The sequence below is a fragment of the Echinops telfairi genome, unplaced genomic scaffold, assembly GCF_000313985.2.
Source record: "Echinops telfairi isolate 266 unplaced genomic scaffold, ASM31398v2 ScPeMD7_2;HRSCAF=8, whole genome shotgun sequence".
Classification (NCBI taxonomy): Eukaryota; Metazoa; Chordata; class Mammalia; order Afrosoricida; family Tenrecidae; genus Echinops; species Echinops telfairi.
In genome coordinates, this window is record NW_022103898.1 from 50,160,181 (window position 1) to 50,183,649 (window position 23,469).

The 23,469-nt window shown below is 40.8% G+C and overlaps 1 protein-coding gene across 1 annotated transcript in view; it reads left to right on the forward strand.

Moving 5' to 3' along the window:
* The window catches only part of LIN7A (lin-7 homolog A, crumbs cell polarity complex component), a 246,476-nt gene that overhangs the window by 170,074 nt on the left and 52,933 nt on the right, over positions 1-23,469 (forward strand). The window contains exons 3-4 of the mRNA XM_013004082.2: positions 1,735-1,806; positions 4,069-4,278. Of these exons, the coding sequence (XP_012859536.1) occupies positions 1,735-1,806; positions 4,069-4,278 (282 nt within the window). The remainder of the gene's footprint in view (positions 1-1,734; positions 1,807-4,068; positions 4,279-23,469) is intronic.

Here is a 23,469-nt window from a genome sequence, read left to right on the forward strand (position 1 = left end):
GACTTAATCATATGAAAGATAATAGAAAGGAGAAAAAAACCCTTCAATTGTAGTTTTCCTCTTTCATCTTTCTACTGAAGTAGCTAATGGGACGCTCCTGAAAATTGCTCTAGGAGACTGGAAAATGGATTTAACTTCTAGCCATTATGTAATATTAATAACATCATTATTTAAATTTCAAATAAGCATATACTTCAACCTTTTTAATCTATTATCTTTCAAATACCATCTTCAAAGTGTTCTTTAAGAGTCATTCTCCATACTTCACTTAATTTTAAAATGAAGCAATTTATTTCACTACTTATATGCAGATTTATGTTCTGTAATTTCAACCCTGGTAGTTTAGATAGAAGCCTAAAGTTACACATTCTTTGGACTATGTATCAGGAATTTCTGTAGTTATGTCTTAAGAGTTAATTAGTAGTACTATTTGCTGTTTAAAGGAGGACACATTATTATAGGTGTGTCAGGTGCTTTGGAAACATTATTTCGTTAAAGACAGCACTATAAAGCCTAATTATTCTTTACCCATTTTAGAGAGGGGCAACAAGAGAGTCAGAGTCATAAAATGGTTTAGCCAAGATCTTTTAGCAACCAAATTATATAGAAAGGTTCAGCTGTAAGTCTTTTGCTTAACAAAATACGTAGACTTCCTAAACCTGACTCTTCATTCAGATTTGACCTCTGTCCTTTCTACTTCATCTAAATGTTAACATGAATCCATCCATAGCTGGTGTTTTGTTCCATGCTACTTACTAATTCTAAGATTTTCGTTATTTGTCCTAGTATACAATGCTATCTTTATACTTTCATGTGTAATTGTTCAATTATCAGTGAAAAAAAGTTTTCACTCAAAGTGAAGTAAAATAGTCACAAAATAGATATTAACAGATGTTGGAAATCATGATGTTTGTCATTAACAGTAACATGCTTTCCAACATAATGGATTTAAACCAAGGAAAACCAAAAGTGAGCCACACTCCATGCCATCAAGTCGATTCTGTGGGCCTCCTGGTGACCCTGTCAGGCAGAGGAGAACTGCTCCTGTGGATTTCCCAAAGGTGCTCACAGGAGGAGAATCCTTATCTTTCTCCTGAAGAAAGTCTAACCCACGACACCATCAGGGCTCCTTTTGGGCCAAAGGAGAGATAGCTTTATCCTCACATGTTCGTGTTGTTAGTTGCCATCAAGTGGATTCTGACACAGAGCGAACCTTGTTGGCCAGTGGAACTGCTCCCCGGTGTTTTCAAGACTGACTCAAGAAGCAGGTCTCTTGGCGAGTCTTCAAGGCCCCCCTTTAAGACTGAGTCGGTTCAACCCACCAGCTTGTCAGTTAGCCATCTCGCCCTTAACGGGGCCACTCAGAAAACGCAGAGATTTACTTTTGCAGTTTTGCCAAAATTTAAGAATTGAGTATATTCATGATTTTTTGTGAAATTTCCTGCTTAAGAGAACAAGCTATATTTAAGGTAAAACGTTTTACTGATGGAGTGACGGGCAGAGATTTTATATTCGATAAACATCAATAACCACATTCTAAGTAAATGTGCCTTCCCAAGTCCATGCCCCAACCACCAAATAGGAGGGCTTGGGGTTCCAATCATTAAGATAGTTAATTCAAACCTGTTACACTTTATGATAAGGAACTTAACTACAATGAAAATTTATTGCAGCCAAAGAAAGCTTGTTCTCAATGTTCTTACACATTCTTTTTGTTTCGTGTGGACATTTTAGGTGTATCAATATATGCATGAAACGATAACTGTTAATGGCTGTCCTGAGTTCCGTGCCAGGGCCACAGCAAAGGTAAGGCTTGAGTCACTTTAAAAATATACTTGACCCCAGTGATCTAGTAATTGACTGTGCGCGTGTGTGTTTCAGGTATTCTCGTGTGTACACTGTAAGAGAATTTAGACATCAATGGCAGCCCAGAGTCTAGACCAGTACTACTTCCCAGGTAAAAATCCTAATGGAAAATTGAACGTTTCTGCTGCTTCTGTAGCTTAAGAAAGGAGAATGATTTCATTAAGCTCACTAAATGTCCATTTGGCACAAGCAAATCTACTGGTTCATTGTGCAAAATACTACATGGCTTTCTGACCCATTGCTCTGATACAAAAGAACTGTTCGCTCTTTGGTGCATGAAGATTTCTTTTCAGAGGTCCAAAGATTTGATTTAAGTTCGATATGAGCAGAATTCACCTGATAACCACTCATCTATGATTGTCCTTTGTATTCTGCTCAGCAGTGGGGAGCTTGCTGAAAGAAGGTGACATTAATCTAAAAGGACAGCCCACTGCCGTTTGTGGTAGTCAGCACATTTTTCTCTTTAAACACGGAAATCCAGAGTTGGTGAAGACCCTATTAACTGAAATATTACAGCAATAGGATGATGAAATTATCTGGAAAATAGACCATTAGGAAGCCATTTTAACCAAAAATCACTGATGTAGTTTGTGTTTTTTACAAACACAGAAATGTTATCATCGATATACAACTTACTTTTTAAAAGCTTTTATCTTTATAGTTCACTCTATGAAGAAAGAGCTAGTAACAATACACATAACTTTCCTTTTAATTCTTTTATGTGTTGTACCACCTCTTGCTTAGTCTCTCTCCTAAGTTTGCATTTTTATTCTGTATCCAAGCAGTAACACTGCACATTCAGAAGTGGATTTTTTGTTTTGTTTGGCTTTCAACCCAGGCAAGGGAAAAAGGGTTATTATTATCATTACACCATGCTTTGCTTGTACTGAAGTGGAACACACACAGAAAAAAATGAGCCCTACATGGTTTAATTAAGGGGGAAGTGAATTATGCAGCTTTTTGCCATTCTCGTTTCTTATTCATGTGGAACAGCAGGGCGGCGGCACAGCGTTGCAGTAGCACAGTACTTCCTGGTGGTTTCTGGGCTGTCTGCATTGCATCCATGTCAGCCATTCAAATCTGTGCACGATGACAGGTTGGCATGAGCACATGCATGTCGCTAAATGGGAGCCATTGTTTCCATGTCAGTCACTGTCTTTCACTAAATGCAGGCAGTAGCATCATGCTGAATTGATGTGATAATGCTGTGTGTGGAAAAGAATGGACAGGAATCAATATTGTCACCGTGTTGAGAAAACCGCTTTATTGGAGGCATCTAATCAACTGTGGTTAAGGAAGGTTAATGGGAAGTGGAAAGTAAGAAATAGGCAGAGAGTCTTCTGATAGAACGAACTTAAAGGCGATTTTATTTCCATTGGGGCATGGGGGCAGAGCAGGAACTAATGGTAAGTTATTCCCTTGATGCTATTTAAAGAAATTAATATATTAGTAAGAAATAAAAATGTAAGTCTGCATTAAATTATGTTTTCTATAAACTATATATAAAACCAATTTTAAAACGTTTACAGTATTTGATCTCAAACATGATTCATTTTGCATAGATCACTCTAGTAAGTTGAGACATTAAAATGTATAAACAAACTTATACCAGAGAAGACCTTTCACAATAATCCAGAATATTGCTTTCAATTAGTAATAATTTATATGAATCTATCATTTTAGTGTAGTCTCTCCCCCCACCCCCTTCTCTTTTAAGCATACTCATTATTGGGGGAAATAAAACAGCCACATGTTCTAGGCTGGTGTTCTGGCAATATCATATATACTTCCACAAGAAGATGAGAACATCCATACAAATGTCCCTCTGGTTATGCAATAAATACTTATTAATGGGCAAGTACCACGAAGTATCAGACACAACCCCAGCACTTAAAGTGTGCATAGATAAGACATGTGCAAATGATTACAGTACTAGGTAGTATGTGTGCCGAGGGCTAGTTGACCCTTCAGAAAGTCTTTCCGGAAGAGAAAATGTAACATAATGGGATCAGCTCTCTAAACGGCCAGGCAGGGCTGTACAAAAGGAAAGAATCACACAGGGCAGCAAAAGGAAAAGCAAAAGGCTTTTCTTCCTTTTGCTTCTTGTGTCCTTTCTTTCACAGAAGAAAGCTGTAACCCTATGAGGAGTTTTCTGACGGTATTTGGCTAGCCTTATTCCCAAATGGCCATCTTCTCTTTCAGGCAACAGTGGCAGCTTTTGCAGCGAGCGAAGGCCACTCCCACCCTCGGGTCGTGGAACTGCCAAAGACTGACGAAGGCCTTGGTTTCAACGTGATGGGAGGAAAGGAGCAGAATTCCCCCATTTATATCTCTCGCATCATTCCTGGAGGGGTGGCCGAAAGACACGGAGGCCTCAAAAGAGGAGACCAGCTGCTGTCAGTCAATGGAGTGGTATGTTCTTACTATAACCAGCGATTTTCTCTCCGGTTTCTTGCTTTCGTTCGTTCTTTCGTCCATGTTGATACTGTAGTCAACACTGAAATAATGGAGCTAGTCATCATTTTGTGTCCAGTTTGCTAGTCATTGATGGGCATAAAATCTGCAAAAGCAGTAATTTTATAGTGGGATGTCTCATCTTGTTTGGGATGTCTCATGTCATCTGGTTTGGGTATGATGAATACAGACTGTTTGAAAAACCATCTCAAGAAATTATTCCCACTAGTGGGCTCTCTTCCAAATAAGACTTCAATTGAATTAATGTGTATAACAACTTATTGCTTTTAAGACACTTTTAGTCTAACGTTTTTAGGAGCAAACGTACATATTTTTAAAAAAAGAAAGAAAGATACAACTCCTCATGCTACTAGCTTTTTAAATTTTAATTTAAGAGGGATAATAACTTTAATATGCACCAATATTACACATGGAAAGGTGAGCTGATATAAAGACAATTACTTAAGTCTGTAACTACAATGAAAAGATTGTATGCTGCATCTAAAAGAGTTGTGTCACATTATTCACCACATGTATGTTAGTTTCCAAATGAAATGAAGGTAAACTAAAATACATAGCATTTTTTATTTAAAATATGAATATACATATTTTTGATTACCATATATACGCAAGTATAAGCCGACCCAAATATCAGCCAAGGCACCTACATTAAAAATGTGCTGAAAAACTAGGCTTATACTAGAGTATATATGGTAATTTATATTCGTTGGATGACCTTCCCTCCACATGTAATAAAAATTTCTAAATAAATTGTTTCCTATAAGATAAATAATTTTCTGAAAACACAAAAGAAACAAAAAAAGTCAAATTTCAGAAAAATAAATATGAGTATCTCACCAGTTTGAAACCACCAGCCACTTCTCAATAGAAAGATAAAGGCTTTCTACTTCTGTAAACAGTTATGGTCCAATGTCCTTCTGCTACCTTAATACTAAACCTATAAATATAAGCACATAGATCTATCATGATCCCAATTCTACCTTGCAAGTCTGGCTAGAACAGAGGATGTACACTGGTATAGATAGGAACTGGGACCACAGGGAATCCAGGGTGGATGATCCCTTCAGGACCAGTGGTGTGAGTGGAGATAGTAGGAGGGTGGAGGGAGGGTGGGGTGGAAAGAGGGAACCGATTACAAGGAACTAGATGTGACCTCCTCCCTGGGGGACGGACAACAGAAAAGTGGGAGACGTCGGGCAGGGCAAGATATGACAAAATAATAGTTTATAAATTATCAAGGGTTCATGAGGGAGGGGGGAGGGGGGAGGGAGGGGAATAAATGAGCTGATGCCAGGGGCTTAGGTGGAGAGCAAATGTTTTGAGAATGATGAGGGCAATGAATGTACAAGTGTGTTTTACACAATTGATGTATGTATGCATTGTGATGAGTTGTATGAGCCCCTAATAAAATGATTAAAAAACAAAAAAACAGTTACAGTCTTGGAAACCCAGCAGGACAGTTCCACCATGTGCTGTCCAGTCAATCTCAGTCGAATTGAGTCAATGGCCGTAAGTTTACTAGTTATCAATTAATTTAGGATTTTTCTCTAAAATTTTGAGATTTTAATAAATAGCCCAGATTTGCATTATTTGTGACCATGTTGCTATTTGCTTACAGCACTGTATCTGATGGGAAATATATTTAGAATATGATATTTTATTGGTAGTAATGGATTAAAAATTTTCTGTTTTTTGCATTTTATTTCTAGTTTTAGCACAGCATTGGGGGCTCAGTGGGTTTTCAGTTGGACCGTAAAAACAAGGGGGAATTCTATTCTAATCTACAGTGTTATAATGAGTCAAAAGGAACTCAGTAGCCATGAAAAGGCATGCCTTGATGAAGGTGCTGATGGTATATTAGTAGTTTCCATGCTGTTTGTTGCCTTATGGACTTGGGTTTGATTCGGCCAATGCACCTCACACAGGCACCGCCTGTCAATGGAGGCTGGTGGGTGGCTGCCATGCCGAGCGGACAGCGTTGGAACGTACCAGCCAAGAAGACCAAGGAAGAAAGGCTTGATCATCTGCTTTTGAAAATAAGCTCATGAAAACTGTAAGGACCCAACAGTCGTGTCCACAAGGGATCGTGGGGACAGCACACAAGACAAGGGGTCTTCAGTTTCAGCTTGCAGTGAGTCAGAGGCCAACTCAACAGCTATTAACAGCCACGAGGGCTTGATAGCATCTTGAACTTCAACTCTGCCCTGCCCTCTGATATGTATCAGACTCACCAATCCAAGAACAGTTCATCTTATTCCACATCCCACTTCCAAAATTACTTGTTTTCTTCTGGTGATAATGCTTTAAGATGAGTTTTTTGTTGTTGACATTTATAGACTTGAATTTCATAATAGAGGTCTCTAGAGCTCAGTCGTGTCTCTATGTCACAGAGTAGTCTGTACCTCAGTGTGTGAATTTATAGTTTCTCTGAATATATGGATAGGTAAAAAGAAAGTGTGGATGTAAAAGTAGTATGAAATGTACCCAAATGGAAAACCAAAATGGCAATCAGTAGATATGAAATCCGTTTCATAGGTGGTAGATTTTTAATTGTCTTTCACGGATGCTCAAGGGAGCTAAGGAACCTAGATAAGAGATACGCAGGGCACACAACTGTGGACATTTAGCAGCCATTCACCCATTGCTTGCAATTACCTTGAAAGGTGCCTCATAAGCCACAACGGAGTTAGGAATGGTGGCATCAGACAGAGCGGGCTTTAATACCCATCAGGCTGTGGGTTAATGTCCTCCAAACACTACGTTCTTGTGTGCAAAAGGGAATACTAATGAGAAGGTCATTTGAGGCAGATCAGGCAGTATTTCAGAGCCAGGAATTTGTGGTATCAGGCAACCAGAAATACTCTAAACTGCCAGGTAGATACAGCGCCATCGCCACCAATACTGTGATGAAAAATGGTAGGCTTCCCTAAGACGTTTCTCCCCTGTACAAACACAGAAGGGGACTGCCTCCAAACAATCCTAATACTCCACATACATTCAAAACCTTGGCATGTACCACCTCCCTTCCATTAGAACACGTGTCATGTTACTTAAGGGGCCACAAAAGTCCATTTCCGACAAGTGTGCTTATTAGCATCGGTTGTGGATGGGGAGGGAATCTTGCACATGTTTCTTATGCTGGTCCCCTCACGACTGTGGCTTTGCTGATATACTATGGCCCTCAGGGGTCTGACTCACTGCCAACGCCTTGAAGTGGTTAAAAACTCCACAACTGGAGCTTAAAATATGAACACATTCTTAGCATCAAACTCTGTAGTAGAAAGTCTACATTTTAAAGTGTTTTCAAAGTAAATTGTAGACTTACAATAATGCCTGATGTTTATCAGTTGCTTGTCAGAAGGAAGTTTTCCTTCTGTAAATAAGGGTACCTCAGGAAGGTGTGAAGAGTAGCTAAAGCCAAGGTGGCTAGAGCCCTGGACTTGCACCACTGAATCCGAGACTTTTCCAGTATAAAACATTTTAGGCGGGTGGCAGTATTTATTGAAAAGCAAAAACAATATCTATAGTGGAAGAGCAAAATAACGAGTTGATGGGGAAAAGGGGTCAAATGGTTTCTTCTTTGAAATTAAGTACCATTTGGGGGAAATGAATATGGAAGCTATTCAGAACATGACAGTATAAATTGAGAACACATTTTGGAAGGAAGTACTGTGAAGGGCTGAGGCTGACCTTAACTAAAGCAAGGTAAACACTCTGGCAGGAAATGGCCAACTGTTGTCCCGACCCGCTGGACCGTCAACGCAGACCCTGGAGGAGGGAGTGGGAATTGAGGGGAACAAGAGACACGAGAAATGGAGACAAGACAGTATTCTGATCAAGTCTCTCTTTATTGAGTGAAAGGTTACAGCCTATATTGGCCAGGGGAAGGGAAACACCCGTCGCACATGTAACTTAGGCCACTTTGGTAATAGACCAATCAAGGAGTCTGGGGGAGCGCGCCCTCAGTAAAGGTTTACAGTCTTCAACCAGGTACACGAAGTGACATCATTTTACGCAAATCAGGTGCAGGCACTAGATGTGTAAATAGGGTGAAGACAATCTCCTACCCAATCAAGGGGAAGCAGGATATAGGTGCTCATCTCAAGAATGTCACACTATGTATGGAATCCCCTTCATCTGTTTCTAGGCAGACTTGAAGGTTAAACTCAGCCCGTCCCAAGGACAGGCTATTCAGAGGGGAGATAACATAATCACAAAACTATGTCATGTAGGCGGGAATGGAAAAGTACTGCAAGCTCTGACAAAATATAGTGAAGATTGAGTGGAATGGCCCCGGACAAACTGTCATACTTATAAGTATGAATAAGTATTCTGTGGATCGTCCAGGTTCTGAAAAGAGGTCTTCGTTAGGTTTGTTGTTCGTTTTATCAACCCTGCTGATTGCTACAATTAATGTGCCATGGTGTCTTATAAAAATTGAACATGTTAACCCCAAACTGTTAGTGCAGATATTAGGTAATAAAGAGTAATAGTTACACTTTTAAAAGAAGAAGAAACTATAGCAATTGAGCAAGTGACTCTTCTCTGAGCTTCTTAGAAGTCAAAATAGAAGGAACTAGCACACCAGTACCATTCTCACTGGCAGAAAAAGGGTTTTCTGTCCCTGGCTTCAAGAGGAATTTCTCACGGGATTTTTGCAAATGCGACATTGCAATTTCATAGAAAATAAAGAGACCTTTGTGTATAGCTACTTCTTATGCCAACTCCCAGTGAAAACTTAGAACTTAATGGTCAATTAAACTTTTTAACATTACTACAAAGTCGAAGCATTACCATTGAAATTTGTTTTCTAATGATCGGCTTTTCACCATTTTCTGCTCGTTTGTCATCAGTAATTTTGAGAAAGGACTAAAGGACTCTTTATAAATGTCAGAGTCTATGTGGATCTAGCAGAATATATTTCATGATGAGTCTGAATATAAAGTTCTCAATGGAATGTTACAATGAAACGAAATTAGATATATCTGTGTGGAATCAGGGGGGCATTGCTAATCATAAAAACTTGAAGAAAGAGTAGGGGGTGGGGGCTAGAGAATTTCAGTTAATTTCAAGCACAATAATGTATAAGGCAAGTTGCAGTGGGTAGGAGGGGATAAACATATATATGTTAAATATGTTAATATGATTCTTGTGTTGCAGTTTATGGTAGCCCCAAGTGCACCTCATGGTCAACCCATGTGACAAAGGAGCCCTGCTCCCTAGGGTTTCCTTGGCTGTGGTCTCTATGGGAGCAGATAGCCAGGCCTTTTTGAGACACTGGGTGGGTTTGACCCACCACCCTTTTGGTTACCAGCCAGTCACAAATCTCGTGCATCACCCAGGACTCTTGAATGTGATTATTCTGATTGTGATAAGTATCTTGCACAGAAGATGGAAGGAGCTTGGTCTAGAACTTGAATGCACTGTTCAGCTCATGGACTCTTTTCATGGTTCCATCCATTAGAACAATAAATTTGTCCTGAAAAGAACAGCCTTGTACATGAAAAATCACGTTAAAAAAGCAATTGAATTTTAGAATAGAGAAGAGGACATTTTGGACAACAGGCAATAGATGGTAGAACCAAGACCAAAGGGTAAAAGCCACAGGGAAGGCAGATTTCAGCTTGTTATTAAAAAAAAAAAGAAAAGAAAAGGCCTTTGAATCTCCTAGAGCTGTCCACATAAAGAAAGGCTTACTCAGAAGGCACTGTGTATTCATCATTTAAATGTGTAGTCATTGATTAAAAGATCTGTTAAGGCTATTTCAAATCTGCCAAGTATATAACGAGTTGGAACACTGAGCCCCACAAGTCCGTTTTAGTTCTATGGCTTGGATTTCTTGTCTTTAACATTTTGCTGAGTGATTACTATGTACCCCATCCACAGACACACACCTCCTCATAGTCTGAAAGCAGGCCCCAGCTACTTTCTGTATACCCTTGTTGTTGTTAGTTGCTATCAAGTCAATTCTAACTCATGATCAGCCTATTTGTGCAGAGTGGAATAATATCAAGGGGGTTTCAAGTCCGTGACCTTTTGAAAGGAAATGACGAGGACTGTCTCCCAAAGCATCTCTGAGTGGGTCCGAGCTAACAAGTTTTAGGCCAGTGCTTACATGCCTAACAGTTTTCATCAACACTCAGGGACTCCCCATATCCTTTTGAGATATTTTCCTTAAAAGCAAGATGGAATGTTTATTCTTCTTTGAGATCCTATATATAGCAAAATGAAATCAGATACATTCTATAATATACTTGTGTTAGTCTAGGTTGACTAGCGAAACAAATCCAATGGCACTCATATATGTGTAAGAGAGAGCTTTATATCAAAGAGCAGTTGTATATTATGAAAACATCCCAGCCCAGTCCAGATCAAGTCCACAAGTCTGATATAGTCCAATACTAGTAAGTCCGATACTAGTCCATACATTCCTCTTTAAACTCACGCAGCACATGCAATGATGCAAAATGCATGAAGATCACAGGCCAGCGGGTGCAAAGTCTTTTGGATCCAATGGTGGAGGAAGCATCTCAGCACTGGTGTGGGTCTCCAAGTATGGCTCTTCAACAGGAAAGTGAAGCAGAGGGAAAATCTCTCACAAGGCTCAGCAAGTCTCCGCGTGGATTGTCAACAGGAACACGAAGGCAGAGAAAGAGAAGTTCCCAGAATCCTCATGAGAAGGCCACACCCACAAGGAGGCATCATCAGACTTTGACCTGATTGACAAGCTAGACTCCAACCCTGGACTTATTTATCAAACTGACATGACATTATGTAACTCTACCACAATAGTATATTCAAAATATAAGTTAATTCTGTTTAATTATTTATATACAGTTTATGAAAGGCAACCAAATGGGGCTGTCAGCTACTTTACCTCAAAACAGTCTTGGGAAATGGATCATGCCAAGGTTTTCCCATAGTTTGCCAGCTGATAAGCCGGAAGCCTGCAAAGGTTTGGTAAATTGTTTTAAGTTGTATGACTAGAATGTGTGAGAGTAACTACCTCAACCCTGAACTCCTGACTTTGAGGCTAATTTGCTTTGTGTTACACCAGCCACATTTATAGTAATGAAGTCTGCTTAAGCATAAAGACTGAATGAAGAGTAAGAAACAACAAGTCCTCTCTCCTCCCTCACCACTCCTCTTTCTCGCGTCTCCTCCTCGTATCTCTCCTTCCCTCCCTGGTCTCTCTCTAACCTAGACACACAAACACCAAGGCAGCCACCAAAACATACACAGATCCACCTCCAAACATACACATATGAAGTCAGTGTCAACCTTTATGTGATGATACTTGATACTAGCCAAATGAAGTAACTGATTATTTCAACAATTAATTCTAGTAAAATTGGGAAAATGCCCAGTGGATTGTACCAATGCCAGCTTCCTAGTTTTCATAAAGCACGGTTGTTATTCAAGGTAAACATTGGGGGAAGCTCGATAAAGGGGGCATAGGGCCACTCTGTACATTATTGTCCAACATCCTGTGAGTCTATGATTAGTTAGAATAAAGATGTATTTAGAGCAGGAAGTAAAAAAAAAATTATTCCCAAATATAATATTCTCTAGCGCTGACTAGAGATGGGGTTGGGCAGGAAAAAGAAAGACAAAGGACTATAAGGATAAAATAAAAGCATGAGAACTTTAAAAATATTTCATATCAAAAACAGGCCTTCATTAGCTCAGAAATACAAGTCTGTGATAGAGAATCATTGGTGGAAAAATAACAGGGTGCTACAGGGGGGGGGGGGATTTTAAAAAAATAGCAGTTAAATTTGCCTAGCTCTCTAGCTAATCCTCAGTAAAGCTGTCCATACAGTGTATGCCCAGAGATAATTGATTTTTAAACATGACAGATGAACACGTAAAAGTTTAGGGATGGAATGGAATAAATTGTTTTCATGGAATCCTGGCTTTTTTTTCCATTTACGAAATCCCTCTGCCAATTTGAGGGTGATAAACACAGTCCAAAGTCTGTGTACAGAATAGCTGTGAGGTGTGGAATGAGGGAGAAATGAAATAAAACTCTACATCTGAGCTCCAGGTGAACCATAGCATCTCAGAGGGAACATTGTGTAAAAATCTTATTTCTCTGCTGTCTGAACAAAGATAAAATCTAAAAAGATTCCCTTTAAAGTAAAATAAAATGGGCTGCAAAAATTCTACAAAAAATTAAGCTCCACATTAAAATGCGTGCTCCATTGATCACAATAATTGGGGTTCACTTAGGAAAGTCCCTGACATATAGTCATGAATATTTGTTGGGTGGTACTTACCACATGCCAAGCACTGTTGTAAGCATTTTCATAAATGAATGGATAATATCTGAATTAATAATTCCCCATAATAATTCTAAAAGGAGCCCTGGTGGTATACAGTGGATTACGTGTTGGGCACTGTGTTGGATTGCGTAAACTAGGGAAACAAATCCACAGAAACTCATATGTATAGGAAATAGTTTTATATAAAGGGTAAATGTACATTAAGAAAGCATCCCAACCCAGTGCTGTCCAAGCCCACAAGTCCAACATTAACCCATATGCCCAACACCAACCTACAAAGACCTCCTCCATCTCACAAAACACATACTAAGACACCAAACTGCAGGAGGAAAGCTGAGTCAGTGAACGTGTAAGCCTATCAGCGCTGGCAGGGGTTTCCACGTGGCTGCTCCAGCACCCAGGGCTGCATCGGGGTAGGTCCATGTGGCTTTTCCTTGGGGGTGTCTTGCAATAAATGAGCCTTGCCAGCTGAAGGAAGGAACTGACTAAGGCAACTGCACCCTGGTCCGACCATCAGAGAGCAAGAGACCTGAGGGAGAATTAGAAAGGCGAGGCTCACAGAGCCACTTATCTCTCTGCCCTTCAATTAACCCCACATGTGTTTATTGGCCAGCTTGGCACAATAAACCTTAACTATCTCAGGCTCCTAACTGTAAGGTCAGCAGATCAAGCTCACCAGCTGCCTTCAGGACAAAGATGTGACTGTATGTTCCCTTAGAGATTTACAGCCTCAGAAACCCAAGGGGGCAGTTCCACTCTGTCCTATAAGGTCACTATGCCTCAAAATTGACTCCATGGTGAGTTTGGTTTGGTTAAGGATTCCATAAGGAAATCTGGTGCTGAAATAGTAGAGCACTTAGCTAATAAACAAAAGGTTGGCGGTTCAAACCCACCAACCACGCTGTGAGAGAAAGAGATGGCAGTCTGAATGCATAAAAATATAGAGCCTTGACAAGGTGTTGACAGGATCAGATATCAGATATCAGAAGACCCAAAACAATCATACCGGTTCGAACGAGTGGGGTTGGAGTGGAAACCCAAAGCCCATCTGTAGACAATTGGACATCCCCTCACAGAAGGGTCACCTGGAAGGGACAAGTCAGCCAGAGTGCAGTATAGCACTGATCAAACATAAGACATTCCTCTAGTTCTTTAATGCTTCCTCCCTCCCACTATCATGACCCCAGTTCTTCCTTACAAACCCAGCTAGACTAGAGCATGTGCACTGGTACAGATAAGAGCTCCGGACACATGGAATCCAGGTCATGTGTCCTCAGAACAGTAATGGGAGTAGTTATAACACAAGGGTAGGGGGAAAGTGGGGGAGAGAAAGGGGAGAAAGCGAGAACTTATTGCAAGGTTTGACATATAACCATCCCCAAGGGGACAAACAACAGAAACATGGGTGAAGGGAGACAGCAGATAGTTTAAGACATGAAAACAATAATAAATTATAATTTATCAGGGGTTCACAAGGGTGGGAGGCGGTAGGGAGGGAAAAATAGGAGCGGATACCAAGGGCTCAAGTAGAAAGAAAAATGTTTTGAAAATGGTGATAGCAGCATATGTACAAATGTGCTTGTAACAATTAATGTATGGATTGTTATAAGAGCTGTAAAAGCCCCCAATAAAACAATGTATTAAGAAGAAAAAAAGTAGAGCCTTGGAAACCCCATGGAGCTATTGAATCAAAATCAACTTGATAGGAATGTTTTTTTGGGGTTCATTTGTTTGGTTTGATTGGATAGGTACCCTTACTCTCATTCTCATTTTACACGTGTAAAAACTGAGAAGAAATGAAACTAATTTGGAAAATGTTATGTAGCTACAGGAGATTTTAACTCAGACAGCCTGCCCTTATTCAATATAATTTTAGAGCACTTAAATATCTTATATGTTATATAAGTTACTATCAAGTTGATTCCAAGTTTTGATGCCCCGTGGGTGCCAAAGTAGAACTGTGGTCCATGGGATTTTTTCATAGCTTATTGTTCAGAAGTGGGTAGCCTTTCCTCCAATGTGCCTCTGGGTGGGCTCAACTCCCCAACTTCTCTGTTAGCAGCTGAACCAGGGACTCCAATACTTATCTCGTTAGGGGGCGATCAAGTTGCTGTGACCCATAGTGACCCTATGCACAATGGAACGGAAAGTGCAGGCCTGGTCCCGGGCCATCCTCACAGGAGTTCCTGTGCTTGAGTCCAAGGTTGCTGGACCTCTGCTTTACCAAGAAGAATGTCCTTCTCCAGAGACAACATGTTCAATGTGTGCGAGACAATATTTCACCATCCTTGCATCGAAGGTGCACTCTCTGGTCCTCCTTCTTCCGAGACAGATCTGTTTGTCCTTTTAGCAGTCCACTGGGCCTCCACTGTTCGTCACCAGCCCCACAATGAAAATGCACCCACTCTTCTCCAGTCTTCTTTATTCAGTGTCCACCTTTCATGTGCATGTGAGGCCATTGAATGCGCCATGGCTTGGATCAGGCACACCTTAACAACCTTGTTTTATCACACGTTACAGAGGTCTTGTGCAGCTGCTTTACCCAATGCAATGTCTCATTGGATCTCTTCACTGCTGCTTCCGTCAGCTTTGATTGGGGATCCAAGCAAGATAAAACCCTTGACTTCAGTCTTTTGTCCATTTATCATGATGGTACCTGGTTGTCCAATTGTGAGAATTTTGGCCTTCCTTACACTGAGTTGTAATCCATATTGAAGGCTACAATCCTTAGTCTTCATCAGCAAGTGCCTCAAGTCCTCCTCACTTTCAGCAAGCATGGCTGCACTTCTTCATATTGCAGATTGTAAATAAGCCTTTCCCCAATCCTGCAAACAACCGGGCGTCTTTGATTATTTGCTAAGCACACCGATTGAACAAGCCTGAGGAGAGGAGCCAACCCTGGTGCACTCGTCGGTCAGTTTGTGGTGCTGTGGGAGTTTACTTGTAGTCATTACAAAATTAGTACTTTTATGTATGATGCAGAAAAGGGCAGAATTGCTTATCTTCTATAGATTTATATTAATCCTGTTAATCCCTGCCTTATTACAGTCTCATACGAAGTTTTGACCCTTTGAAAGTTAAGAACCAATTTTAAGGACAGTAACAATTTTCAAAATAAACTCACTGTAAAAGCAATGTTTTAGAATACTAAGGGGAGTATGAACAGTTTGATTCAGATGTGTTTCATATCTGCCTAAGCTACCATTTCCTTTTGCAGCAGGCACAATGGTAGCTTGTCTGCGGTATAATGAAATTGGAGTACTTTCAGTCAAGTCCTGAGAATTCTAGTCCTGGGATGACATCAGGTGACACGTCATGCATATTTGCGAAGAACGATTGCTTTTTGAATCTCAAATCACCTTCAGAATGCCACACACAGTGCAGCGCAGCTCAGTATCGCTTTCAAGGTTGAGCAGGCAGTGTTCGAGTCCCTGATGCTCTGAGTTGGTTACCGATAAGAGACTTTTGAACTTTAAAAGCAGAACAGAGAAATACTGTGCTACCTCAGTAGGCCAGGCAAGAATAGTCTGCAGGTTAGAACTGCCACCTTCTCAGCCACTTATTTCAGCATGCAGCAATGGGCAGGAGGTAACCTGGCTCCTACACTGTAATAGCCCATTGGCGTATAAACTGAGACTGGGCTAGCAACATTTGACTGAAGATGCATGAATGCAGAAACACACATATAGTCAATATTAAAGTGCATGCCTCCCAATGCTATAAAACATTCTCCCAGGCTTGGGGTCAGACTGACCTTGATATCTATTTGGATTGCTGGTAATGAGGATTCGATTATTCCATTTAGCCCCTGGCACAGCCTTTCTCGGGCTTCCTTGTACTGTGTGTTGGCTGTGCTTCCCTCTTTTCTGTGCTGCTCGCTTAGCCATGCTGTTTAATAACTTCGTTCATTCATTCAGAGCTCTTTGTAGAGCAATTATTATGTGCCAGCTACTGATCTAAGCCCTGGGATTAGAATGCTGAACAAAACAGAGAAAGTTAGATCTTCAATCGGACTTTCTTTCTGGTGGAGCAGAATAGGAAGAGATAATGATAATAAGAAAAGATAAACAGACAGACATATAACTGATATATCTGCCACTTACCCCAGCCTAGGTGAAATCTCCCCAATTATTCTGTTCAGCACACAATAATGAGATTTTCTTGTCATGCACATATGAGTTGCCCATGGCTGCTGTAAAAAAAATTCCCATAGCCCTGGGCACTTCAACAACAGAAATGTGTCCTCTCACCTTTCTGGAGGCCAGGAGAAGTCAATGTCACTAGGCCAAGGTCAGTGGGCCAAAGCCACCTGGTTGAAAGTTTGGAGTCCACTCTGCACCGTCACACAGACTCAGGTTGTTGCTGAGCCCTGCTCCCTCTGGAGTCACGAGGGGAGACTCTGTCCCTGGCCTCTTCCAGTTTTGATGAGCACCAATATCCCGTCCTTTGTGGCCACTTCTCGCCAAGCTCTCCCTCCCTCCATGGTTTCATTGCCTTCCCTACTTCTGTGTCAAACCTCCTTCCACCTTCTTCTTCTAAAGCTGCCCACGATTATTTTTGGTCCATGCAGATAATCTAGGATAATCTCCCCATGTCAACACCCTTAATTTAAATACAGCCCACGCAGATTATTTTGCACATGAAGTTTATAAAGTAATATTGACAATCCCAGGGATTGTTGTTGTCGTTGTTGGATACCATCGGGTCAGCTCCAACCCACTGTGATGTCATGCACAACAGAATGATTGTGAATTAGGGCCTGATATCGTTGGGGGCCATCACACAGGCTACTGCAATGCACTTGTGTCCTAAATCCCGAGGGTTTTCTAGCATCCAGTAATGTGAGATGAAAATAGTTGGTCCACATGCTCTGAGCATCTTGGTTCTATATTGTCAGGGCAATTTGTGCTGAGATATTTATATTCTGTTTCTGGTTCTGACAATAAAATATCTTTCCCGTCCACTTTCAGGACTTTGCTCCTTTTACTCCCACCTATACAGGCAAAGCAGCTCCTCAACCACCTTGCCCTCCTTCTTCCAGAATCGATCTTATCTGGTGAGAGAGAGAGAGAGAGAGAGAGAAGAAACCTGATAGAAAAACCGGTGACCAAATTCAGCCCAAAGCTCTTGTCTGTTTTTGAATCTGTCTTTTCACTTCTCCCTAGCTGTAGGCTGAAGGAAGTCGAGGGAGAGAGAAAATATACAGAGAAGACAGATTTATAATTTAGAGTGTAACAACATTCCCTCATAATTACACACTGGAGCAAGTATTATAGAGAAGAGATGTCGAGAGGACAAAAGAAAGCCCTGGTAATAAGTAAGTGGAAATAGTTTTATTAGTGATCCAAGGTGGCCTGCCTGAGGAGCTGACATATAGGATGAGATTTAAGGGTGAAGAATAGTCGGACATCAGAATATGCATAATTGTATTGAGGCAAGAAAGCCCATGGTATCTGGGAAGGGGTGGTCAAAAGAAGACCAGGTGACCAGAGCCCAGAAAGATGGGTAGGATGAAGCTAAAGAGTTGGTTGGGAACCATATGGAGCAAAATCATGTAGGGGTGCCAAGGGCTTTTAATTCTGAAATTTAATGATATGCTACGAGTTTCTCATATTTTCTAATGATATTAACTAAGAAAGAAAGATACTTTACTTCTTTTGGTCTATTTTAGTGACACCCCCCACACACACACACGTCCATATTGAAATTTCCTTTCAATGTAGGAAACCGTTTTAAGTACCAGTTGAGAATCTGCTATCTAGTAAAATTTCAGGGACTATTTTTCTTATTGTATGACTTTTCAGGGGCATTAGCATCTTTAACGTTCTTGTCAATAGACAGTTTCAACATTTCAAATGGGACTTATTTGGCTTCAATTTTTAAAATATTTTCCGATGATTTAAAAATATTTGACCACATATGCATTAGGCTAGATTGTCTAGAGAAACAAGCCCAGTAACACTCATGTATGTCTAAGAAAGAAGTTTTTACTAAGAAGATGTCCCGTCCCTGTTCAACTCATGGCCATGGGTCAAGTGCTAGCCAGCGCCCTCTTCAGCCTCACATAGATGCCAGTGGGGGATTCAGAAAGGCGAGGCAGGAAGCAGAGAGGTGACAGGCCAGTGGGTGCAGAGTTGAGTGGATCCAACGCAGGTAAGAATGTGGCAAGGCAACAAGAACATCTAGTTTGACTCCCTGAGTCAGCGGCCCACCTGGGGCCATCCCCGAGGCAGACCCAGAGTGCCAGCAAGCAAGGAAAGCAGTAGGGCAGAGAGAGATGTGTGCTCACTGGTCCTCATATAAAAAGGCCACCCCCCCCCAAGAAGACATCACCAGGCTACCCCCTGGTTAACACTCTACCCTTTCACACAGGTTCAAGTTGACACAAAATCGACATGCCAAAATATGTATCATGGGTATTTACTCTTAGAGAGTCTATTCCTCATCTGTGAAGCAGAAAGCTTTTCTCATAGGGCTAATCTGAAGATCAAATACGAGAAAGTAGAATCTCTACCATGGCGGCATTACTTGTTTTTAAGCATGCAATATTCTCCCTCTTATCTTACAATTTACCTGACTATAGACGTAAACTCCCAGCCCAGTTTAAGTCAATGTCCCAGCTCTCTGCTTATTGTCAGGAGACCATTTATGGGTCTCTCCATGTTTCCTATCGCCACAAAATCTTAATTTCCAGAAACAGAAAACAGAAACCGCCGTGGCCCCTTTTTGCTGTTCTGGCTGAGGAATGTGGTGTTCACTTCAAAGGAAGGCCATGTTTGTTTTTAAGTTCTGTTCTGGACGGAGTTCTGTTTTCATTTATGCTTGTGGAACTCACCACACTCAATTAGCAGCTATTGTTTTAGCCATGAGCAGAGAAGTCCATTTTTATTGCTTAAAAGCTAAGCCTTATGATTCAATTCAAGCACAACTTACTTAAAAAGGGACGTTCTTCTAACTTATGAAGGTAGACTTCAGTCAGCCCGCACCAGCCTACAGCACAAAGGAAGTATTTCTAAGATTACCCTAGCCCCATGGATATATCTGATGAAAGCAAACTGTAAGTGAGTCTCGGGGCTGTGTGCTCTTCTACAATAGGATCCAATCTCGTCTTTTTCTTGATTATATTTTTAAAGAAAATAGACAATGATGGGCATCAGTTATGGGCCACACACTGTACGTCATTGCTCAGAGGTTCAGAAGCAATATCCAGAAGCTAATTCAGAAGTTGATTGTCAAGCCTTGGACATGAGAAATGCAGAAAGAGGCTTGGCAGTGGTGACACCAAAGCCATGCATTTCTAAATTCTCCTGTAGGATCTAGATAATTCAGTGAGAGAAGGCATCATGTTGGATGTTTGAAGTCACTTTGGATGTCATCAAATGCAGAATATACAATGCAGAACAGCCCAAAGCTAGGCCTACCGCCATCAAGTTGATTGCACCTGCTAATGAGCTTGTTTATATATGGTTTCTGGGGTGCTAAATCTTGATCATAATGGATGTTGTTGTTGTTAGATGCCCTCGAGTCGGTTCCAGGCCAGAGCAGTCTTATGTGTGCAGCAGAACAAAACACCCACTGGTCCTGTGCCACCCTCACAACTGTGGTTTGCTTGAGCCATAGCTGCAGCCACTGTGTCAATCCATGGTCAAGGGCCTTCATCAGTTTCACTGCTCCTCTACTTTGTCAAGCATAACGTCCTGATAAATGTCTAAAGTAGGTGAGACCAAGTCTCTCCATCCTTGTCTCGAAGGAGCATTCTGGCTGTACTTCTTCCAAAATAGGTTTGTTTGTTCTTTTGACATTCCTTGGTACCTTCAATGTTCTTCACCAGAATGAAGATTCAAATGCATTGATTCTTCTTTGGTCCTCCTTATTTGTTTTCCAACTCTCAGATTACATATGAGGCTTTTGAAAACACTATGACTTGGGTCAGGCTCACCTTAGTCCTAAAATAACAGATTTGCTTTTCAACACTTAGAAGAAGTCTTGTGCAGCACATTTCCCAATGCATCATTTAACCTCTTGGCTGCTGCTTCCATGAGCAGTGGTTATGGATCCGAACGACAATGTCATTTTTTCCTCCATTTATCAGTGTCCAGTTGTGAGGATTTTTATTTTCTTTACGTTAATCTGAATCTGTATTGAATGCCACAACCCTTGATCTTCATCAGCAAGTACAAGTCCTCTTCACTTTCAGAAAGCAAGGCTGGGCTATGTGCTTACTGAGGAAGTTGGTTAACATTCCTTCCTCTAATCCTGATGCTGCATTTTTCTTCATGTAGTCCCCCGTCTTTGATTATTGCTCAACACACAGATTAGACAAGTATGGTGAGAAGGTACGAGTCTGACACACACCTTTCTTGCATTTAAATCAGTGCAGCATCTCCTTGTTCTTTTTGCATGACTGCGTCTTCATCAATGCAGTTTCTCCATGAACACAATGACGTGTCCTGGAATCCTCATTTACCCAGAGAACCCTTTCACATTGGGGATTTTTTGTTTCAGCTCTTTCACTTTGATATACTGAGCATCTTTTTCCTTGTTGACTTTACAATGCCAGGTCTTTTCACACTTCGTTGTTACATTTATTTTGTCTTCTGTGGCTGTCCTTTGGAATTTCCTGTTCAGCTTTTTTTCACTTCATTGTTTATTCCATTTGCTTGAACTATATGGTCATGGACAAGTATCAGAGCTTATTCTGACAACCACATTTGTCTTTTCTTGCTTTGCGGGTTAGGACCTTTTGGTTTTCTCGTGTGTGATGTTTTTGATGTTATCGCTGATCTGTGATGAGGACTGGATTCAGTGCACCCAGTCATCTGTTCTAGAGATGTTCTCTACATGCAGGTGGGAGAGACTCAAGGCAATATTTTGTTTTTGTGGATTTGTCTTAATTTTCTTCACCTTCGACCTGAATTTATATATAAACAATTTTCGGTTTGTTCTACAGTCAGCCCCAGGCTACGTTTTGGCTGCTGAGATGAGGTCTATGTGTATAAGAACCATTTATGCTTTCTGTTTGTTTGTTTGTTTGTTTTTAAGGTATTTGCAATCAACAAGTCATTGGCCTGGCAAAATTCTATCATGCAAACTTTGTTTATGTGTTCAACCCATGAACAACAGAACACATCTCTGTATCGGTTTTCCAAGGTTATAAATTACTTATAGGAGCAGACAGCCACCAGAGCCCCTTGCAGAATGATCACTAGTTATGAATAGTATTATCATACACCTCATTTCAAAATATCGCTATTTAGGGGCTCTATTTTTTCAGGAAAGATGTGTGTGTGTTTTAAAATAACTGTGCTTATTATTATGAATAATCTAAATTAAGTGTGGATTAAAACTTAAGACTGTATCTTTGAATATGAACCAGAGAATAAGACTTTAGATGCTGACAGTAATATGTGTTTGTATAATAATTGTGTTTTTAATAGAACATAGATTTAAATCCTTGCAAGGCAGTGTAAAAAAAACATTTAATCTCCAGCATAGGCTCAAATTATCATTCAACATCTGCTGCCCAACTGAAGTTTTTTGTTATTTTGAATTCCCCTTCACATATACACTACATGGTGACAGATGGATAATAGGTACATTCAGACCTAGAGAGCTGCCCACATGACTTTAGCTCATGTACAACCAACGTCCAGCCAAGCACAAAATGGCCTTATTCTGTATCAGCCTCACAATCGGCAGCCTATTTGGCGCCAATTTTGCAGTTGTTGTGCCACTTCAGCTCAGAGAAGGTCTTTCATCCCCTCACTGACTCTGCTTCAGCCAACACAGTATTCTCCTCCCGTGATTTATCACTCCTGATGAAGTGCCCAGTGCAGAGGATCAGTCCCTGTTCATGTATGATCTATAAGATTTCCATTGGCTAAATCTTGGAAATAGTTTACCCGGCCTTTCTTCCTGTCTTATTCTAGGAGCTCCACTGAAGCCTGTCCCCTATTGATGACCCTGGTGTTATTGAAAATACCTGTGGCATACCTTCCAGAGTTACAACACACAAACCAGCACAGTAGAGATGCTGACAGTGGAGTGGTAGACGTATCCAGAATTCTAGTAAAATGTATCATGAGAAACACTGGGGACTCTGGATGTTCTCTGGACTTATCCCTTTGAAAGTCAAGGAAGTGTGATGCCATTCAAGATTTTGTTCCACTAAAGGCCCTTTTCTAAAGCACCAGGGACTCCTTCAACACGTTACAGCATCCAGAGGAAGATAAGAGATATATAAGTGATTGAAGATGACCAAGTGGGAACTTTGGCAAACTGGAGAGGACCGGGCCCCTACTCAGTTCCAACTTGTTTTTGTCATTGACAGTGTTGGTACCTAACCAGAATTAGCACAAGCAGCTGCTTCTTCTGGCACCATATAAACAAAATGATACCATCAGTAGGGTTTTGAAGAGCAAATAACAGTTCTTTTCCAAATGCCTGGGAGAAAGCTGAGGCTGCTCCCCCTGAAATTTTTAAACATTTCAGAAACCCAAAGTGCAACTCTACTGTATCCTATAGGATCGCTATGATACAGAATCCACTCAGTGTCAATGGTTTGGGGGGGAAATGCCAGAGTGAGTAGAGTGATGAAGTGGGTGTATATGTATGTATGTATCTATATGTACATTTATGTAAATATAGATGTGTATATATTTATACAGCATGTGCATTAATATACAATGAACAACATGATGTCTGGAGCTGGAGGATAAGGCAGAGGGCAGTGAGGTCAGAGTTGGAGTAATGGACAGGGCATGTCCTTCTGTAAACTGCACTAAGGAGCCTGGACATAACCATGTGAAGGGGATTGGAAATGGCCTACCTCACCTGGCTCCAC